The 22,458-nt window shown below is 44.5% G+C and overlaps 1 protein-coding gene across 6 annotated transcripts in view; it reads left to right on the forward strand.

Moving 5' to 3' along the window:
- LOC135554193 (myocardin-related transcription factor A-like) overlaps positions 1 to 22,458 on the forward strand; it is a 48,261-nt gene that overhangs the window by 14,237 nt on the left and 11,566 nt on the right. For 5 of the 6 annotated variants that reach the window (XM_064986323.1, XM_064986325.1, XM_064986322.1 and 2 more), the window contains one exon: positions 9,355 to 9,420. In XM_064986323.1, the coding sequence (XP_064842395.1) occupies positions 9,355 to 9,420 (66 nt within the window). Of the gene's footprint in view, positions 1 to 9,013; positions 9,149 to 9,354; positions 9,421 to 22,458 lie in introns of those variants that run through there. The other variant, XM_064986327.1, reaches the window with a different exon arrangement.

The following is a 22,458-nucleotide window of genomic DNA, read 5'->3' on the forward strand; positions in this document are numbered from 1 at the left end:
GTCACGGCACACCATAGATAACCCTTTCCTAATGGGAGGCAGACATCTGTGCTCTTAATGAACTAGTTCAGCGAGTTCCTCCATGTTTAAAAATGGTTTGTCTCCTCCTGACACTGTTCCACACAGAGCACCGAGTTGATTCTCAGCATAGACACTGGACATCTGTTATTTTTTATATTTTTTTAATTGAATATCCGAAACCTACAATATACTTGCAGTGAAGCCGCTCAACAACTACATCATACCAGTCATCCAACAGACTCCCATTCAGAGCGACACACAGAAGTATCCAGGGTCAATGCCCTGCTCACAGGCACGTTGATAGATCTCCCACTAGGCCAAAATACTTGAACCCGAACCCTCCAAGACGTCTGTTTCCATGGAAACAGAAATGTCTTCCTGGCGTTTATCTGAAACACTCATGTTCGAGGAGCCTTACGTAGCAGAGAATAATTAAGCGATTGATTGATGTGTTTTTCTATAATTGTGTGAGTGTGGTTGTTGGCATGTGGATTTTTGGATAATTGCAGCCGACAGTTATGTTCTCGACGTAGATGTATCCTCAATTCCTTATCTGTTCATATTTTGATATGTTTACACATATCGAGGCTGTCAAACGAGAGAAGGAGGAACAGAGATTAATTGAAGGGGATGACTGGGAGGAAACAGATTATGAACGAGGGGCAGCAAAGAGAGATGAGATCAAGAGGCATTTAAAGTCCGCTGCTATGAGTCTAAATGTGTTGTTTTTTCAAACTGTGAAACATTAGTGGAAAACCTTGACACCTGAACCATGTAGCTGACTTCATGTACTGTGAATGTGATTGACCAGGAATAAGGGACGTGACAGTAAGGATGACTGCACGAAGAGTTCATAAGAGTTTAATCACCCTGAAGTCCCATGTCCCCTACTTGCTCTTCCATCTCTGGCCCTGAACACATGCTGCCATATGTACACAGCAGCTGGATTGAACATTGTGGACCACTAAAACTATCAGTGTTGTTTGGGATGATACACGCTGCCATCTTGTGGCTGACAGAAACACTTTAACTGGCCATACAGCATTAGAGGAAGGACAGGGAACTGAAGTACTGTGGCACATTATATGGACGTTTGCATGTATGCAACATGTCCTATGTACCAGGAGATGAGGTTCATTCTCAAAGCTTGGAAGTTCTCTTAATGTAATCGAAATGTCTTTTTCAGTGTTAACTTGGGTTTTTATGTGTTCAAATGCACTGAGGATATTGAACAGGTTCTAGATCTTTAACACAAGATATGTGTGGAGTCAGGTTGTGTGTGTGCAGGGATATCTGTGAGTAACCCTAGCCGCCGTCTGCACCAGTGAAGGGTAGCTGGATATAGCCCCCATAGCCAGCTGGCCTACTATTTAAAACAGTCAGCCCGAGGGGAAGGCTTGGTGGGGGGGTGCTCACATTCTGGAGCCCAGGCCCAGAGAGAAGGATTTAATTTGAGACGTGTTTACCCCACACCCTTCCTCCTGAGTAAGACCTCGATGAAGAGGTGTGAAGGCAGCAGCAGTAAACTGTTTGAATGTGGACTCCATCTTGTTTCAAGCACAGTAGGCCCACCAGATACTGAGACGCCAGGGCCCAGTTTCCCAAAAGCATATTAAGTTCATGGTTAGAACCTTCGTAGTAGCATGGTTAGATTTCCAAGCTGTTTCCCAAAAGCCTTGTTACTAAAGTTGCACCTCTTTATTTACCGACTGCCTCATACCACTCTTAACAGCTAATTGCGTCGGTCGTAAGATGCATTTGTTTCCATACTGCTTCACTTTATACACAGGTCTCCGCTAAACATAGAAACAATATGTTTATCTGTCTCTGTGACCGCAGATAACATCGGAACAAAGTTGACTACAAATACAAAGTTACCAGTGTTTTTGTAGTTGTTACAAACAAGTGAAGGATAAAACGATGCTTCAAATGAACACTGAGATGCATACAGTATAGGCCCTAGGGCTATATATTGGAATCGTATTGAGTTCTATTTACAGTAGCTAATTGTAGGCTACTTTTTGTCATTTTTGACTCAACATATTTTGATGTGTAACAATGTGCACAATTATATTCCCAAACTGATTTAGTGCATTGTTGTCAGGTTAGCATTAGAATAAGCTGCCTCATTATTTGCAACCATAATGTGGTAATAAATCTCTCTAGGAGCTGACCCATCGTCAGTATTGTGAAATAATTAGAATGTTATGGTAAGATTTGAATGGAGAAAGCTGCTCTGAGAGCAGCGCTGCCGTTCTTTCAATCCTATCAGTATTGCCACATGCTCCAACGACACACTTAGCGAATGTTCTCTCTCTGTGGTGTTTTGGGAGACTCATGTTAGATCTTCTGCCGTTGTTGAGATTCATCGTTAAAACACTCATTAGTCTAATTTCCATCGCTATCGGGAAACCGGACCCAGGCCGGTATCAGATACCCTAGTGGTTTCCTCCTGGTCTTGGAATAGGAGTTACCCTGATTACACACAGTGAATGATGACAATTGTCAGTGTCTGTTACCTCTGGCTCTGAAGATCATAATTTCTCCTCAGCGATGTCCTAGCACTTCCATTTAAAGACCCCCCCCCCCCAAGACTGCTTCTAGGAGATGTGATTATTTTACCTCCCTGTCTGACGGTGCTTGGTCACACTAAACCTGCAGGCTAAATGCATCTTCTGGGATTGGTTATGAAACAGCTGGTAGGTGAACTACCCCTGCTGGGACTACCAGAGGTCAACTCTATATACAGTTTCCTCCTTTCAGAAGTCATAAGGCTTCAGTACTTTATAACCATGTACAGTAGGATCGGCAAGTAGCCTCACAGAAGAGTTTTTTTCTCGAGCTATTTTGTGTTTTTCTCTAGCTATATCAGCAAGGAATTGATCGGATTGTTTGGCAATAGCGGGAATTGGTTTGCATTTAGTTCCGGGCTATGGGCTGATTTTGACCCTAGATTCTTAACTTACAGTTAATTTGACCTTGACCATGTATATTTCCGAACATAAACATCACTGATCTAGTATTCAGAGGATGCCCACAGGGAGCTCTATTTCAGTCGGATTAACATGGATTATTACCACTTTCACTGAAACAGCAGAATGCAACTTTAGGTATTTTGGATATGCTTAGAGCCCGTGTGAGTTATTAGCTTTTCCTATCAACAGTATTTATGGCTGACATAAACACACACACACACACACACACACGAAAGAAGGATTATCCCTGCAAGCATATGTTTGGTGCCTTATCTGCAGCAAGGGGGATCAGTCTTGATTCATTTTCCCCTTCCTTGTCAAAGTGAGCTTTGCCTGAGGATTGTGCACCCTGATTCCAGTGTCACACACACACACACACACACACACACACACACACACACACACACACACACACACACACACACACACACACACACACACAGTTTGTGGGCATCTGTAAATAGTCTCTTATGTTCACCTTTATTGTGGCCGGCTCTCTAAAGCTAGGCCATTACACAAATCTGTTCTAAAACACACAGTGAATGCCAATAATAATCAAGAAGCGCTTCCCTGGGGATTTCCTCTACCTCACATAGTTCTTTGTTATGACCCCCAGGCTACTTCCCAACTTTATTTTAGCTCACCTGATCCATCATTTAATTGAATACAAATGGTAACTTTGGCAGTACACACAGCTGTAGGATACATTTCTGGTTTTAAATATCTGTTTTGGCAGGTGTTTGTACTTCATCTTTAGAAAATGATTTTAAGGCTTTGATTAGCATTGATGTTTTAATGAGAAGTGGCAGACAAAAACGTGTTTCACATTTTAATGTTCTAACTCTCTGTCACTGTCTAGCAAATGTTTTGCTTACGAAAGTTGAACGGTGAAGACCGAAACCGTCAAAGACCCAGTCTTGGCTTTGGGACATGTTTCTGTTTGGGGATCTGTGTGGTGGCAGTTTCTTCTCTGGGGCCATTATGGTGTCTGCCTACATCAGGGGGTACTGTGTGAGGCCATTATGGTGTCTGCCTAATTCAGGGGGTACTGTGTGAGGCCATTATGGTGTCTGCCTAATTCAGGGTACTGTGTGGGGCCATTATGGTGTCTGCCTACATCAGGGTACTGTGTGGGGCCATTATGCTGTCTGGCTACATCAGGGGTACTGTGTGGGGCCATTATGGTGTCTGGCTACATCAGGGGTACTGTGTGGGGCCATTATGGTGTCTGCCTACATCAGGGTACTGTGTGGGGCCATTATGGTGTCTGCCTAAATCAGGGGGTACTGTGTGAGGCCATTATTGTGTCTGCCTATATCAGGGGTACTGTGTAGGGCCATTATTCTGCCTGCCTGTCTTATGTGTGTTTTATGTGATACCAGGGGTCAAAGCTTGACCTACTTCCAAAAAATAAACTCAGCAAAAAAAGAAACATCCCTTTTTCGGAACCCTGTCTTTCAAAGATAATTAGTAAAACTCCAAATAACTTCACAGATCTTCACTGTAAAGGGTTTAAACACTGTTTCCCATCAATGAACCATAAACAATTAATGAACAAGCACCTTAATGGTCGTTAAGACACTAACAGTTTAGACGGTAGGCAATTACGGTCACAGTTATGAAAACTTAGGGCACTAAAGAGACCTTTCTACTAACTCTGAAAAACACAAAGAAAGATGCCCAGGGTCCCTGCTCATCTGCGTGATGTGCCTTAGGCATGCTGCAAGAAGGCATGCGGACTGCAGATGTGGCCAGAGCCATAAATTGCAATGTCTTTACTGTGAGACGCCTAAGACAGCGCTACAGGGAGACAAGACGGACAGCTGATCATCCTCGCAGTGGCAGACCACGTGTAACATCTGCACAGGATCGGTACATCCGAGCATCACACCTGCGGAACAGGTACATGATGGCAAGATACACCAGGAACGAACAATCACTCCATCAGTGCTCAGACTGTCCGCAATAGGCTGAGAGAGGCTGGACTGAGGGCTTGTAGGCCTGTTGTAAGGCAGGTCCTCACCAGACATCACCGGCAACAACTTTCCCTATGGGCACAAACCCATCGTCGCTGGACCAGACAGGCCTGGCAAAAAGTGTTCTTCACTGACTAGTGGCGGTTTTGTCTCACCAGGGGTGATCGTCGGGGTCGCTCGCGTTTATTGTCGAAGGAATGAGCGTTACACCGAAGCCTGTACTCTGGAGCAGGATCGATTTGGAGGTGGAGGGTCTGTTATGGTCTGAGGCGGTGTGTCACAGCATCATCGGACTGAGCTTGTTGTCATTGCAGGCAATCTCAACGCTGTGTGTTACAGGGAAGACATCCTCCTCCCTCATCTGGTACCCTTCCTGCAGGCTCATCCTGACATGACCCTCCAGCATGACAATGCCACCAGCCATACTGCTTGTTCTGAGAGTGATTTACTGCAAGACAGGAATGTCAGTGTTCTGCCATGGCCAGCGAAGAACTCGGATCTCAATCCCATGAGCACGTCTGGGACCTGTTGGATCGGAGGGTGAGGACTAGGGCCATTCCCCCAGAAATGTCCTGGAACTTGCAGGTGGAATAGTGGGGTAACATCTCACAGCAAGAACTTGCAAATCTGGTGCAGTCCATGAGGAGGAGATGCACTGCAGTACTTAATGCAGCTGGTGGCCACACCAGATACTGACTGTTACTTTTGACCCCCCTTTTGTTCAGGGATACATTATTCCATTTCTGTTAGTCACGTCTGTGGAACTTGTTCAGTTTATGTCTTGTTGAATCTTATGTTCAAACAAATATTTACACATTAAGTTTGCTGAAAATAAAAGCAGTTGACAGTGAGAGGACGTTTTTTTTTTTTTTTTGCTGAGTTTCTATTTATTTATTTTGTAGGCTGGACCACGGCCTGTATTGACCCCGTTCTGGGACCGGATCCAGACCGCAGTCCACGAGTTGAATATGGGGCATCTAGATTGTGCACAAAGCTCACAGGTGTGCACTCTTATGTTGGCACGAATGAGCAGAGGTCCCAGGTGCCAAGGAGGAAGTATTTGATTGTGGATAGGAGGAAAAGGTTTAGCTGAAGTGTGTCGGTGTCTGTCAATGGCGGAGTGAGTGGCTGCAGCAACAGCTGTGACGGTGCTTGATCAAGGATTCACAGGCATTTGACACACACTCACAGACCCACACACTCACCTCACTCACTCGTCTGGCTGCAGTAGATACTGGCTCTTGAAACTCATAGCAGCTGTACATTTTCACGTTCTACGTTTCTTTTTTTCCATATTTTTAATTTGTTTTTGTTTTTTCAATTAGATTTTTTCTGAACTGTTCGGAACTTTGTTTGCTAAAAAACAAGAGAAAGAGGAGAAGTCAGTGAGAACACAGTTGTGTATAGAGCACTTTATATGGACTTTTGGAAAACTTCAATCTTCTCATGATTTTTGTCATTTGCACAAGGACCATTTCTATTCTAATGCTCTTATTTCGGTCCATCGGGCGACATCCTGCATTAATATATTTAGCAGAATCTCTGTGACTTTTCCAGGCGATATCACACACCTGATAATACATATTGACTGGACTGTTTTGGACAGAACTGAACAGAGAATTATATTTTTGTTACATTTGAATGTTTTTGGACATTATTTGATGGGACCACAGTCTTTCAGTAATACCTATTTATTGTTTTGAACCTGATCACCATGCTGGACACCAACCCGTCCCTTCACACAGACCCCACCTCTTTTGGGCACCCTCCAATCAGCAACAGCATGGATAAGCAACGCATACGATTGGAGTTAGAACGCCGGGCTTGCCAGAGCCTGAGGGAAGGTGGGATTCATATTACGCACACAATACACACAAAATCTTTATAATAAGAGATGTGGAAGATATGGTTTCGTTGATATCTTTGTTTGTATATATTTTGAAACAGATCTTTTTGATATAGCATCATTATGGATACTTATTATCCTTACTCTTCCTTACTTGGCTTTTGTTTCATAGCTCTCCACAAAACACACCCAGCTTTACAGTTGAGTTTTTCTCAGTGAATCGTGTGTATTGAGTTGTGCTGCTCAGGCCGGCTGAGTGGGTGTCTGGTGTCTTCTGGGCTGCTGGTCAGGTACTAAGTGGACCTTCTGGCCCTGGTACAGATGGGGCAGCGCCAGGACTCTGTGCCCAGTGGACAATGCTCAGGCACCTGTGGGTGCTGCCAGGGCCGTGACACCAACTGAGTTGGAGCAAAAAGAGCCTGAACAGACTTAGTCGTGACACACTGAGAATCTCACACTGACTTTTAGAGAAACATAAATGTGCTGTGAGGCAGATACGCTGGCCCATTGAGTTAAGGTGAGGAATACTGAGACTGGTGAAGATACTGTGGTGTTTAGTGTGACACGCAGAGAGCGGTTTAGATACTAAGACATAGATGGACGCTGGGGGGAAAACAGGGACAGGCTGGAGACACTGAGATGGACTTGGAACCATTGAGACAGACTGTGATTTACCGAGAGGTTATTTGCACCGAGACGTACAGTCTTTCAGAGACACTGTATGATGCGGTAACCCAAAGGCACCTGCCTTGGCAGCCGGTTTGACTTCACAGAGTTTCAAAGGTGGACAGCATACCTTGGCCCTGATTGAGGAGGGTGTCTGTTCACATGTGTCCCCTCATTCAGCCAGGCCGAGCCCAGGCCTTAGATTTCTGCTTCGGAGCAGTTTGAGCGTCGGGTGATTTACAGTAATATTCCGTGTAATTCAACAGGCTGGGCCGGGCAGAGAGATAGCGTTCCCAAATATTACAGTGTGGGACACAAATAGAAACCAGCAGGGAGAGGATGGGTTTCATCTCAGGGTTGGGATGAAGGGAAGGTTTTGGAAATATTCTCAAACAAGTAAACGATTGAATAGGCGATTGTAGAAAAAGTGCACAGGAAGTTTTGAAGTGACGCACAGAGAACGGTAACAATACATAAATTGAGCACAAAGGGAGTTATGGAGAGGGACAGGTGGTAGGAAAATGTAATGTTCTCGTTTACATCACATTAAGCAAGGTACAGAGAACGGTAATGAATTCCAATTGTGGCATTTCAGAGTGAGCGTTTGCCTAGAAAATATTCTGTATAAGCACCTGGCATCATTCCCCCGTCAGTCCTTGGCACAACCAGCAAACCATCTGCCACTGGAGGAGTGTCTGTGATTTGTGCCCCCCCCCGGGACTATTGGGAGTGCTACGTCAAGCGCCCATATAAGAGAGAAGAGGATGATTTGGCCCAGGCGGCGACAGCCAGGACTGTCAGAAATGTTGACGCTGGTCAGAGATGTGAAAAACCGTGGAGGCAGAGCTCGGAGAGACTGAGACCATGAGAAAGAAGTCACACATCACCCACACTGATCTCACTCTGACCTATTAGTCAGTATGCTTCCCTGTGGTTCACATGCAGGCAGCAGACCAGCTACAAACACAACTACATCAGGAGGTGCACACAAGCATCACTTTGTATACAGTACAATGGACTGGTCCAACAATCATACTCTCACACATGAACACCAGGCCACATACTATATGGCTATGTAGTATACTGTAACATCTTAACTTCCCCTCATATGTACAGTATCACATCTCTAATTTCACTCAACTTGCTGTGGCTGAAGTGTAAACACAATGCAATGATGATGTGATGCAGAGAACATGGTCTCCATCACTAGCTTTCTGTGTTCCTTCTATAGGCTTGGTCCAGCTGAGATTAGGCAGCTGTTAGCAAGACACATTTATTCATGTCATATACATTTAGTCAGTATTACCATACCAAGTATTACCATTTATCTGTACATATCTCTCAATATAACACCTCATTCTATTTTGAATTGTGAGTGGTGAATGTGGGCCTTCCTGTTTTTACAAGAAGTCCTCTGTGCATTAGCATTGTTCAAGCCATGCGGAAGTGTCGCTCTATCTATCTCTCTCTGTGTGGTAGAAGTTGTCAAAACGCGACAACCCGGCTGCTGTTTGAGTGTAGAAACAGGAAGCGCGTGTGTGTGACAGGGACCATCTGCCCGCTATTTCTCCTCCCTGCCTCTGATGATAACCTCTGTATCGGCTGTCAGACGACTCTGTGGGTGGAGAGAGGAGAGAGCGAGGGCCAGAAGAGCAGTGAGTAGGGTACTCTTCAACTATTGGCTTCAACCTCCCAGAAAGATGCACAATATTAATTTACAACACGGCTGTTACCGGCCTTGTATTTCCTCCCAAGGAGAAGAGCATGGAATGGAAACTGACTGTAGGGCGTTTGGGCTTTCACTATTGGTTGTTGCCCTTGCTGGTTCTGTCTGTAGTGTACCTGACCTCTTGCTGTCCCTCTTATGCAGTGCTCCAGCTCAAACTCCAGCAGAGACGGACCCGTGAGGAGCTGGTCAGTCAGGGGATCATGCCACGTAAGTAACTCTCTCCCGTCCGTCAACTACCTCATCCCCAAACCAATCTCCCCTTCCTCTAGCTGCTACCTCACCTCATTAGCTTGCTTTTCAAAGTGAATGGATAGTTTGTTGACCGAACCTCACGCCCATAAGAATCAGTAAAGCTACTCCATTGTAGTCACCTCACTTGTTTCATAACAGGCACTTAATATACAACAGTATAGTGTCTTACATGGCTTTCAATGCTTTGCTTCATGTTTTAAGGTTCTAGAGAAACTGACAATTATGCATGTGGTTAAATCGTCTTTTTTCTGAGAAATGTCGTTGTCAGTCTCCAAAGCAAAGTGCATCGAGCTCCTTCCTCTGCTTCTGACTTTTGAATGCTAAACTCATTCAGTGTGTACTGGGGTCTGTATGTTTAATTCATTGCCACATTTCATTTTGAGCTATTACACTTGTTCTGTTCATTGCACAGTCGATGAATGTTTACATTGCTAAGATAGACTTCCTCTCTGTTTCATACAAGTTAGTTCCAGGAACCTTTTTTTAACCAATTTACATCCTCTAACTATATTTAGTACAATAACAGAATGTGCCACAGAACACATTCTGTTTGTTGTAAAATGCATGAAATTTGGTGTCAACATAGTAAATACAGAGGACCTGTTCTATGCCCAAATATATGATTCAACTCATTGTTTGTGAACTACAGCTGTTTCTGTATTGTACTATGGACACATGGGGTTACTGTTTTTTTACACATTTCATGAATAAAGTCATGTAAATATGTTAAAATTATCAGATCTTAAACGTTTTATAGATTGCCTAGACCTTATATTATGGATGCACGATATATCGGTGAACATATCGCAATCGGCCGATATTAGCTAAGAATGCCGGTATTGGCCGATGTCGAGCTTAAAGCCCGATATACAAAACCAATGTCAAAGCTGACGTGCATACCTATATAACGAAGGTACATGACGTAATGACGCCACGTGAAATTTGGCGCTACACATGCAACACAGCATTCCTAAACTAGCCCACAATGTCTGCTATGTGGAGCGAGTAGTCAAGTAGTCATTTGAAAGAGTAACAAATCGAAGGCGAAATCCATTCAAACCAAGACAATGGAATTCATTGCCCTTGACAATCAACCGTTCTCCGTCTTGGGTGTGTTGATTTTCGCCGCCTCGTCAAGCACCGGTTAACACTACCAAGTGCGCTATTTTTCAGATGTTGCCCTACCGGAGTTACACCGTAATAGCGTCACTGCTATTAGCTTCACAACATGCATACTATGGAACGCCATTTGGGTCTTTGCATGTCAAAAAAGATAGTAGCACCGTCAAAGCTTTACAAAAAAGTCAGCAAACACCTGGCCACGAACGATGTATTTACAATACCGCATTGGTAATAACGCATCATTTTTTTTGACCGCAACTTCTGGGGTAGCTAGCTTTAGCTTGGTAAATAGCTCGCACTAATACAACCAGCCTGAAAATAATGACCAGTAGAAACTGCAGTCATTTTCATTATTCTTAGCAATGATTTAGGAATCCTTGTGAGTAGGTTTTAGCTAGGTTGCCACTTTGTTGTTCGCCTATTGAAATTGAACTTCAGTTCTTGAAAATAAATAAATAGCTAGCCAGCTACTTAACCCTGTTGCCCAAAGCTAACGTTATAAGCAGCCAGCTAGCTTCATCTGGTTAGTGAGGATTTTACCTGGACCGGGTTATGTGTTGTGAAGCTAGCCACAATAAGGATTATGCATAATAGTGGAATTTGCAGTTTGCCTTCAAAATAAAAGTATGTCATTGACAGTGATGTAAATTAATACAAGTAGTAGAATTATTCCTTTTATTTTGAAGGCAAACCGCAAAGTCCACTTTTGTGGCTAATCCTTATTGTGGCTAATCAAATCAAATCAAATTGTATTTGTCTCAAATCAAATCATCAAATCAAATTTTATTTGTCACATACACATGGTTAGCAGATGTTAATGCGAGTGTAGCGAAATGCTTGTGCTTCTAGTTCCGACAATGCAGTAATAACCAACAAGTAATCTAACTAACAATTCCTAAACTACTGTCTTATACACAGTGTAAGGGGATAAAGAATATGTACATAAGGATATATGAATGAGTGATGGTACAGAGCAGCATAGGCAAGATACAGTAGATGGTATCGAGTACAGTATATACATATGAAATGAGTATGTAAACAAAGTGGCATAGTTAAAGTGGCTAGTGATACATGTATTACATAAGGATGCAGTCGATGATATAGAGTACAGTATATACGTATGCATATGAGATGAATAATGTAGGGTAAGTAACATTATATAAGGTAGCATTGTTTAAAGTGGCTAGTGATATATTTACATCATTTCCCATCAATTCCCATTATTAAAGTGGCTGGAGTTGAGTCAGTGTCAGTGTGTTGGCAGCAGCCACTCAATGTTAGTGGTGGCTGTTTAACAGTCTGATGGCCTTGAGATAGAAGCTGTTTTTCAGTCTCTCGGTCCCTGCTTTAATGCACCTGTACTGACCTCGCCTTCTGGATGATAGCGGGGTGAACAGGCAGTGGCTCGGGTGGTTGATGTCCTTGATGATCTTTATGGCCTTCCTGTAACATTGTGTGGTGTAGGTGTCCTGGAGGGCAGGTAGTTTGCCCCCGGTGATGCGTTGTGCAGACCTCACTACCCTCTGGAGAGCCTTACGGTTGAGGGCGGAGCAGTTGCCTAGCTTCACATAGATGGGACCGACGACCATTAATCAAATAAGAACTGTCTTATAAATTAGTTATTTTAGATGATGACACATAGCTATATAGTTAACTAGCTAACTATAGCTACTGAAACAGGTTGTTGTGTTATTTGACACCTAAAGACCCAAACGGCGTTCCTTAGAAATCCTGGTTGGGAATGATACGACTGAACAAATGAGCAACGAAACAGCACAGCACGTAAGTGAAAGAAATGGGTTTGGATTAGGTTTTACTGGTAAATGGGGATACACGTAAATGCTAACAAAATAACTTGTGTAACCTTTATTTAACTAGGCAAGTCAGTTAAGAACAAATTCTTATTTACATTGACAGCCTGGATGACGCTGGGCCAATTGTGCCCCGCCCTATGGGATTCCCAATCACAGCCGGATGTGATACAGCCTGGATGCAAACCAGGGAATGTAGTGACGCCTCTTGCACTGAGATGCAGTGCCTTAGACCGCTGTGTCCATGTGTGTGTTAACTATTTATCTGTACTGAAACAATTAAAAGGCAGCAAAAAAAACATTTAAATCAGTATTATTTAAAAAAATATTGGATATCGGTATCGGCCAAAATGTAATATTTAATATATCGGACAAAATGAGAAAACAAAATCCAGAAAATCACATTGTAGGATTTTTAATGAATTTATTTGCAAATTGAAAATAAGTATTTGGTCAATAACAAAAGTTTATCTCGATACTTTGTCATATACACTTTGTTGGCAATGACAGAGGTCAAACGTTTGCTGTAAGTCTTCACAAGGTTTTCACACACTGTTGCTGATATTTTGGCCCGTTCCTCTATACAGATCTCCTCTAGAGCAGTGATTGTTTGGGGCTGTTGCTGGACAACACGGACTTTCAACTCCCTCCAAAGATTTTCTATGGGGTTGAGATCTGGAGACTGGCTAGGCCACTCCAGGACCTTGAAATTCTTCTTACGAAGCCACTCCTTCGTTGCCCGGGCGGTGTGTTTGGGATCATTGTCATGCTGAAAGACCCAGCCACGTTTAACCTTCAATGCCCTTGCTGATGGAAGGAGGTTTTTACTCAAAATCTCACGATACATGGCCCCATTCATTCTTTCCTTTACACGGATCAGTCGTCCTGGTCCCTTTGCAGAAAAACAGCCCCAAAGCATGATGTTTCCACCCCCATGCTTCACAGCAGTTATGGTGTTCTTTGGATGCAACTCGGCATTCTTTGTCCTCCAAACACGACGAGTTGGGTTTGTACCAAGTTATATTTTGGTTTCATCTGACCACATGACATTCTCCCAATCTTCTTCTGGATCATCCAAATGCTCTCTAGCAATCTTCAGACGGGCCTGGATATGTACTGGCTTAAGCAGGGGGACACGTCAGGCACTGCAGGATTTGAGTCCCTGGCGGTGTAGTGTGTTACTGATGGTAGGCTTTGTTACTTTGGTCCCAGCTCTCTGCAGGTCATTCACTAGGTCCCCCCGTGTGGTTCTGGGATTTTTGCTCACCGTTCTTGTGATCATTTTGACCCCACGGGGTGATATCTTGCGCGGAGCCCCAGATCGAGGGAGATTATCAGTGGTCTTGTATGTCTTCCATTTCCTAATAATTGCTCCCACAGTTGATTTCTTCAAACCAAGCTGCTTACCTGTTGCAGATTCAGTCTTCCCAGCCTGGTGCAGGTCTACAATTTTGTTTCTGGTGTCTTTTGACAGGTCTTTGGTCTTGGCCATAGTGGAGTTTGGAGTGTGACTGTTTTGAGGTTGTGGACAGGTGTCTTTTATACTGATAACAAGTTCAAACAGGTGCCATTAATACAGGTAACGAGTGGAGGACAGAGGCGCCTCTTAACTTCTTGCGTCGAGCAATCCCGGATCCGGGATCCTATGTATAGCCTCAAGCTCATTAGCATAATGCAACGTTAACTATTCATGAAAATCGCTTAGCCTTTTGTTAACAACACTGTCATCTCAGATTTTCAAAATATGCTTTTCAACCATAGCTAAACAAGCATTTGTGTAAGAGTATTGATAGTTAGCATAGCTATAAGCCTAGAATTCAGCCAGCAACATTTTCACAAAAACAAAAAAATCATTCAAATAAAATCTTTTACCTTTGAAGAACCTCAGATGTTTTCAATGAGGAGACTCTCAGTTAGATAGCAAATGTTCAGTTTAAAAAAAAATATTATTTGTGTAGGACAAATTGCTCCGTTTTGTTCACGTTTGCGTAGCATTTAGTGGGCAACATTTGCACAAAAACCAGAAAAGGATTCAAATAAAATTATTTACCTTTGAAGAACTTCAGTTGTTTTCAATGAGGAGACTCTCAGTTACATAGCAAATGTTCAGTTTTTCCTGAAAGATTCTTTGTGTAGGAGAAATCACTCTGTTTTGTACATCACGTTTGGGTACCAAAAAAAAACAGAAAATTCAGTCATCAAAACGGCGAACTGTTTTCCAAATTAACTCCATAATATCGACTGAAACACAGCAAACGCTGTTTAGAATCAATCTTCAAGGTGTTTTTCACATATCTCTTCATTGATATATCGTTCGTGGATGTCTACTTTCTCCTCTGAATCGCTTGGAGAAAGACGTGCAGTTGAAGATGACGCACCAATTTCGACAGAGGACACCGTGCGGACACCTGGCAAATGTAGTCTCTTATGGTCAATCTTCCAATGATATGCCTACAAATACGTCACAATGCTGCAGACACCTTGGGGAAACGATAGATCGGGCAAGCTCATTCCTTGCGCATTCACAGCCATATAAGGAGACAATGAAAAACAGAGCCTCAAAAATCCTGCTCATTTCCTGTTTGAAGTTTCATCTTGGTTTCGCCTGTAGCATCAGTTCTGGGGCACTCACAGACAATATCTTTGCAGTTTTGGAAACGTCAGAGTGTTCTCTTTCCTAAGCCGTCAATTATATGCATAGTCGAGCATCTTTTTGTGACAAAATATTGCGCTTAAAACGGGCACGTTTTTTTTATCCAATAATGAAATGGCGCCCCCATAGATGTAAGAGGTTAAAGAAGAAGTTACAGGTCTGTGAGAGCCAGAAATCTTTCTTGTTTGTAGGTGACCAAATACTTTATTTTCCACCATCGTGATTTTCTGGATTTTTTTCTCATTTTGTCTGTCATAGTTGAAGTGTACCTATGATGAAAATTACAGGCCTCTCTCATCTTTTTAAGTGGGAGAACTTGCACAATTGGTGGCTGACTAAATACTTTTTTGCCCCACTATTATATACACACTGAACAAAAATACACTATATACAAAAGTATGTGCATCGGTGCTGACAGGTGTATAACATCGAGCATGAACATACAATCTCCATAGACAAACATTGTCAGTAGAATGGCCTTTACTGAAGAGCTCAGTGACTTTCAACGTGGCACCGTCATAGGATGCCACCTTTCCAACAAATCAGTTTGTCAAAGTTCGACCTTGCTCGAGCTGCCTCGGTCAACTGTAAGTGCTGTTATTGTGAAATGGGAAATTCTAAGCGCAACAACGACTCAGCCACTAAGTGGTAGTTCACACAAGCTCACAGAACGGAACCGCCGAGTGCTGAAGTGCACAGCACGTAAATATAATTATGTAAATATCTAATTTACATAAGTATTCAGACCCTTTACTCAGTACTTTGACGCACCTTTGGCGGTGATTACAGCCTCGAGTCTTCTTGGGTATGACGCTACAAGCTTGGCACACCTGTATTTGGGGAGTTTCTCCCATTCTTCTTTGCAGAGCCTCTCAAGCTCTGTCAGGTTGGATGGGGAGCGTCGCTACACAGCTATTTTCAGGTCCAAAAAGTGCTGTAATTTCTTAAGTTTAATTTCTTAACCGTATAGTCCTTTGTATAATTTCAAATCCAAAGTGCTGGAGTATAGAGCCAAAATAAGAAAACATGCTTCACTGTCCCAGTAATTACGGAGGGCTCTGTATATACAGTACCAAAAATTAAGATCTGATCATTTTGAACAAGACATTAACTCCATGAGTCCAAAGGCTAAATATAGTACAATATCAAAACCTCATATTGTAGACAAATGCTTTGGCCGGTACAAAATGTCCATCAGTAAGCTCAGAGAACAAGTGAACCAAAGGAAATTGTACATTTCCGTTATGGACATGATTGGGTTTATAAGTAATAAACCAGTAGCAGACATGTTTTTCTTTGGCATTTCATTCATTGTCTTATGGTTTGACACAGACTACCTTAGTGTTTAGACAAGTATTTAACAATGCCTATTGTCCATGCTTTTGGAGTATTAGAGAAGAAACAAATTCAAATCTACTCCTCTATTAGTGATGTTGAGACAAAGGGTGCTGTTGAATTTAGTCACACTCTGTTCAGACAGTGTGGTAGTGGCTGTCAGACTTGGCTAGAGTAGTCATTTGAGTTGTCATCTTCAATGTCTTCCATCCCTGGGCACTCTTCATGAACCTTTGCTGGTAACAAGTGAAAAGGCACACAGTGTTGTGTGCAGCGGGATTGAATTCAATGTGCGGCCAACACAAAAAAGGCTTGCATTTCCTTCTACTATTAACAGCTCTGATACGTTGGATACCACAGTAAAGAAATATTCTGAGTGGTTAAAATGCAACAGTGTTAGACAGTCACAGTAGCAGCTTTGTTGGGCTGTTTTGCTCAACCTTATTATATCTGCTATTGCTGCTTCTCTGTTATGTTTACTTCTCCTTTCTTACGTTGATCAGAAGAGAACCCCAGTCTGCATGGGGCCAGACTAAGCAACAAGGCCAGGGTCTCATTCAACATAAGAGAGGGAGGATGTTTGAGAGAGTGTAGAGGGAATGAGGAGATGGCAGAGGACAGTAGAGGAGAGGGTATGAGGAGATGGCAGAGGACAGTGGAGGAGAGGAGAGGGTGCGAGGAGATGGCAGAGAACAGGAGAGGAGAGGGTGTGAGGAGATGACAGAGAACAGAAGAGGAGAGGGTGTGAGGAGATGGCAGAGAACAGGAGAGGGGAGAGTGAGAGGAGATGGCAGAGGGGAGGGTGAGAGGAGATGGCAGAGAACAGGAGAGGGGAGAGTGAGAGGAGATGGAAGAGAACAGGAGAGGGGAGGGTGAGAGGAGATGGCAGAGGGGAGGGTGAGAGGAGATGGCAGAGGGGAGGGTGAGAGGAGATGGCAGAGGGGAGGGTGAGAGGAGATGGCAGAGGGGAGGGTGAGAGGAGATGGCAGAGGGGAGGGTGAGAGGAGATGGCAGAGGGGAGGGTGAGAGGAGATGGCAGAGGGGAGGGTGAGAGGAGGGTGTGAGGAGATGACAGAGGGGAGGGTGAGAGGAGGGTGTGAGGAGATGACAGAGAACAGGAGAGGAGAGGGTGTGAGGAGATGGCAGAGAAGAGGAGAGGGTGTGAGGAGAGGGTGTGAGGAGAGGGTGTGAGGAGAGGGCGAGAGGAGAGGGCGAGAGGAGATGGCAGTGGGGAGGGCGAGAGGAGATGGCAGAGGGGAGGGCGAGAGGAGATGGCAGAGGGGAGGGCGAGAGGAGATGGCAGAGGGGAGGGCGAGAGGAGATGGCAGAGGGGAGGGCGAGAGGAGATGGCAGAGGGGAGGGCGAGAGGGGAGGGCGTAGAGGGGAGGGCGTAGAGGGGAGGGCGTAGAGGAGAGGGCGAGAGGAGAGGGCGAGAGGGTGAGAAGAGATGGCATAGAACAGTAGAGGAGAGGGTGAGAAGATATGGCAGAGGAGAGGAGATTGTGTGAGGAGAGGGTAGAGGAGAGGGTGTGAGATGGCAGAGAACAGTGGGTGAGAGGAGATGGCAGAGAAGAGGAGAGGAGATTGTGTGAGTTGATGGTAGAGGAGAGGGTGTGAGATGGCAGAGAACAGTAGAGGAGAGGAGACTGTGAGGAGATGGTAGAGGAGATGGCAGAGAAGAGGAGAGGAGACGGTGTGAGGAGACGGTGTGAGGAGACGGTGTGAGGTGGCAGAGAACAATAGAGGAGCGGAGACGGTGTGAGGAGATGGCAGAGAAGAGGAGACGGTGTGAGATGGTAGAGAACAGTAGAGGAGATGGCAGAGAACAGTAGAGGAGATGGCAGAGAACAGTAGAGGAGATGGCAGAGAACAGTAGAGGAGATGGCAGAGAACAGTAGAGGAGAGGGTGTGAGGAGATGGCAGAGAACAGTGGAGGAGAGGGTGTGAGGAGATGGCAGAGAACAGTAGAGGAGATGGTAGAGAGCAGGAGAGGGTGAGAGGAGATGGCAGAGAACAGTAGAGGAGAGGAGATGGTAGAGAGCAGGAGAGGGTGAGAGGAGATGGCAGAGAACAGTAGAGAGGGTGTGAGGAGATGGTAGAGAACAGTAGAGGAGATGGTAGAGCGCAGGAGAGGGTGAGAGGAGATGGCAGAGAACAGTAGAGGAGATGGCAGAGAACAGTAGAGGAGATGGTAGAGAACAGTAGAGGAGATGGCAGAGAACAGTAGAGGAGATGGCAGAGAACAGTAGAGGAGATGGTAGAGAGCAGGAGTGGGTGAGAGGAGATGGCAGAGAACAGTAGAGGAGAGGAGACGGTGTGAGGAGATGGTAGAGAACAGGAGAGGAGAGGGTGTGAGAAGATGGCAGAGAACAGTAGAGCAGAGGGTGTGAGGAGATGGCAGAGCAGAGGGTGTGAGGAGATGGCAGAGCAGAGGGTGTGAGGAGATGGCAGAGCAGAGGGTGTGAGGAGATGGCAGAGCAGAGGGCGTAAGGAGATGGCAGAGCAGAGGGCGTGAGCAGAGGGCATGAGGAGATGGCAGAGGAGAGGGTGTGAGAAGAGAGGATAGGAGAGGGAAAGAGTAGCAGTCACAGGAAAGGCAGTGGTCTGCTAAACGACCACTGACGGCAGGTGAGTCATCATGTCCCCTGACTACTTCCTTCGCTCCCCCTCGTTCTCTCGCTTCCCTCCTGAATACATATTTAACCTCCTAGGTCTGAGACTATACTGCAAAATAGGTCCTACTTGCTGGTACTGTCAGTGTGCAGACAGCCACTTCTCTTTCCCCCCATTCCCTCTTACATTTTTGGGTGCCATTTGGGACACACAATCTGTCTTATGCAATCCCAGGGTGGCACCACTCCATCCAATCAGAGAGCAGTGAGGAAGTGGTCTCATGTAAAACCAATGTTTTTGTTTGAACCACAGAAAAAGAGAAGAGCTAAATGAGTGTTAGTGATCACTGCTGACAGGAGGACTGGTTCAATCGGAGGCGTGCAACATTTTCTACTCACCGCCTCAGAGATGCGTACATTATATGACCAAAAGTATGTTGACACCTGCTTGTTGAGCATCTCCTTCCAAAATCATGGGCATTAATATGGAGTTGTTCCACCTTTTGCTGCTGTAACAGCCTCCATTCTTCTGTGAAGATTTTCCACTAGATGTTGGAAAATTAATATGGGGACTTGCGTCCATTCAGCCACGAGCATTAGTGATGTTGGGCACTGATTTTGGGCAATTAGGCCTGGCTCGCAGTCGGCGTTCCATTTCATCCCAAAGGTGTTAAATGGGGTTGAGGTCAGGGCTCTGTGCAGGCCAGTCATGTTCTTCCACACCAATCTCAATAAACCATTTCTGTATGGAACTCTTTGTGCATGTGGGCATGCTGAAACAGGAAAGGGCCTTCCCCAAACCATTGCCACAAAGTTGGAAGCACCCGAATCGGCTCAAATGTCATTGTATACTATAGCGGTAAGATTTCCCTTCACTGGAACTAAGGGGCCTAGCCCGAACCATGAAAACAGCCCCGGCCATTATTCACCATCCACCAAACTTTACAGTTGGCACTATGCATTGGGGCAGGAAGCCTATGACGGCGCCACGTTGAAAGTCATTGAGCTTTTCAGTAAATCTATTCTGCTGCCAATTTTTCTCTTTGGAGATTTTATACACCTATCAGCAACGGGTGTGGCTGAAATAGTCCACTAATTTGAAGGAGTGTCCACATACTTTTGTATAAATAGTGGTCAGCCAAATGGCTCTTTGTCCAGACCAACATTAGCCTGAATGTGCACTGTTGGGTGGATAATATAACATTCTAGGACATTGGCTAACAGTCATATGTTTGCTTACGCACATTGTTACGAGTGTATGTAAATGAATTACTAGGTCCAGGTAATGGGATTTTCCATAGCGTATACTGTACGCGCTAAAGTAGAAAACAGTGAAGCATATTCAGGACGCGCGCACATGTCTCTGTGGAGAGAAATTTAGATTTTTGCAATTTGAAGCATTTGTCTAATTCAAGATAACAATGAAACTTTGTCAAGCCTTCAATTACAGGAATCAAAATTACCTTCTAAAATAGAATAGATACTTTATTGCCCATTTTGGACAGTTTAATGACAGTTGATTATTGTTTTATATGATTTGACATGTTTTTATTAGATGGCTGTTATAGCTAGTGAAATCACATACTGTGTATTGAATTAAATAACAACCATGTTTCTCATGGTTGAAATCATTTAACAGTACTTGTGCGACTGCTTGCATGGTTAGCCGGCTGTGGTGTAAGGGTGTGTTTTGTGTCACACTGTGTGAAACTGGGCTATAATAAGCAGACCTGGTGATATCCTACCTTTACATGTAGAACTGCTACTAGTAGAACTGCAGAGAAGACGTGATCCACACACCAGCATGCATGAAACACTCGTCCTCACGCTCACAGATGCACTGAGGTGACGCTCGTTATTCTGCATTCATAAATCCATCACGGTCCATGATGTTCATCAGCTCAGCCACAGATACAGACCCAGTCAGTCCATTGAGGAGCACAGCGAAGGATTCTTTCCCCATGTGCATTTCGTTCAGTGGCGAGTGGTCAGGATGTACAGGGGTTTGCTCAAGACGCCAGGTATATTTTTCTTTATTATTTGGTGAAGGACGGTTCAGGAAACTCTTTCAACAATGAATACCTAATTAACATTGCATTAAAGAAGATTAGGGTGCTATGCTATGAGAATGTGGGAGCAACAGCAATTACTGTTTTATTATCTTTCATAAATTCAATTACAAGGTGTAATGAGGGTCATTTTGTTCAGCCCACACGTCTTGGTTACATAATGGGGTGTTGTGACTAGAAGGAAGGGGAGGAAGCTGGGGAGGAAGCCAGACAGGAAGTGAAAAAGAGAGTGAAAGTGGGGTTAGTTGCAGTTAGTTGCACAGACAAACACCCAGCGTCAGGCTAAACACGTTCAACTCCACTATAAAAACACAACAACAGACTTCAACCAGATGTGAACTATTCAGGAAAACACCTAACTCTCAAAGGCCTCCTGACTTCAGATCCTGGAATGGCTCTTTGATGTTGTCAGCACAATGCCTCGATAATGAAGGGGGCTGTGCTGTTTACTGGTTGGCTCTCCTCTGTGTCTTTCTCACTTAAACACACACAGCCCCCGAGAGCCGCCCCCTTCATTACAATAGTTGAATTTTCAAATCAACCCCAGAGGAAGAATAAACAAACGTTTGAGATGGCTGTAGCGTAGCAGGACCGTTACATGTTATAACTGCTACGTAGCAGTCCCTCTTGTACCCTAACAGCAGGGCATTGTGGCAGCAGCGAGGGGGTTGGAGGCCGGTGATGTGGGCGCTCATGCATATAAATGGGGCTTTTGGCTCTGACCTCATCATTGCCCTCCTGCTCCTCTCTCCTCACTGACAGACAGGCGCGCTGGAACCGCACCGCCCGAGGAGGTCATGTACTCGTCCAGGAGGCTAGGGGCCACGGGGGTCGAGTCCTAGGGGTGTGGGGGTAACAGTGATGTGCCCATGTTCAACGGGGTGAACTGAGGCTTGTGTCGGTACTATGAGGCTGACCTGCGGCCAACTGACCTGACCCGCCCGGTCAGAACACACACTGCATTGCGGGGGGGGGGGCTAATGCGTGACTGACAATCTAGCTAGCACTCTCTTTATTGCTGTCTTGTGTCTGCTCTGACTGCAGAAGCAGGTTACATGTCACTTCTCCCCACAGAAACAAGGTACTGCAGGTACCTATATGATAGCTCAATATACAATACATGCATTACTCTATAGACCAGGACGCAACCTCTATTGGCTGGAGTAATTCTCAAACAGTGGAAAATCACATTCAGGGAGAACCCTTCGATGTCTCCATTCCATTCCCACCTTGTGACGATGTCAGACCATGAAAATAGAAACCTGCTGTTTGACTCATGCATGACTAGAGGCATACTGATGTGCTATTGGTTTTGAGTAGTCAAGTGTAAAATGTAAAGTACATTATGAAGTCATTGCCTGGTACATGAGGACATAAGTGTCTAGCCACTT

This window comes from Oncorhynchus masou, chromosome 14 (assembly GCF_036934945.1).
Source record: "Oncorhynchus masou masou isolate Uvic2021 chromosome 14, UVic_Omas_1.1, whole genome shotgun sequence".
NCBI lineage: Eukaryota > Metazoa > Chordata > Actinopteri > Salmoniformes > Salmonidae > Oncorhynchus > Oncorhynchus masou.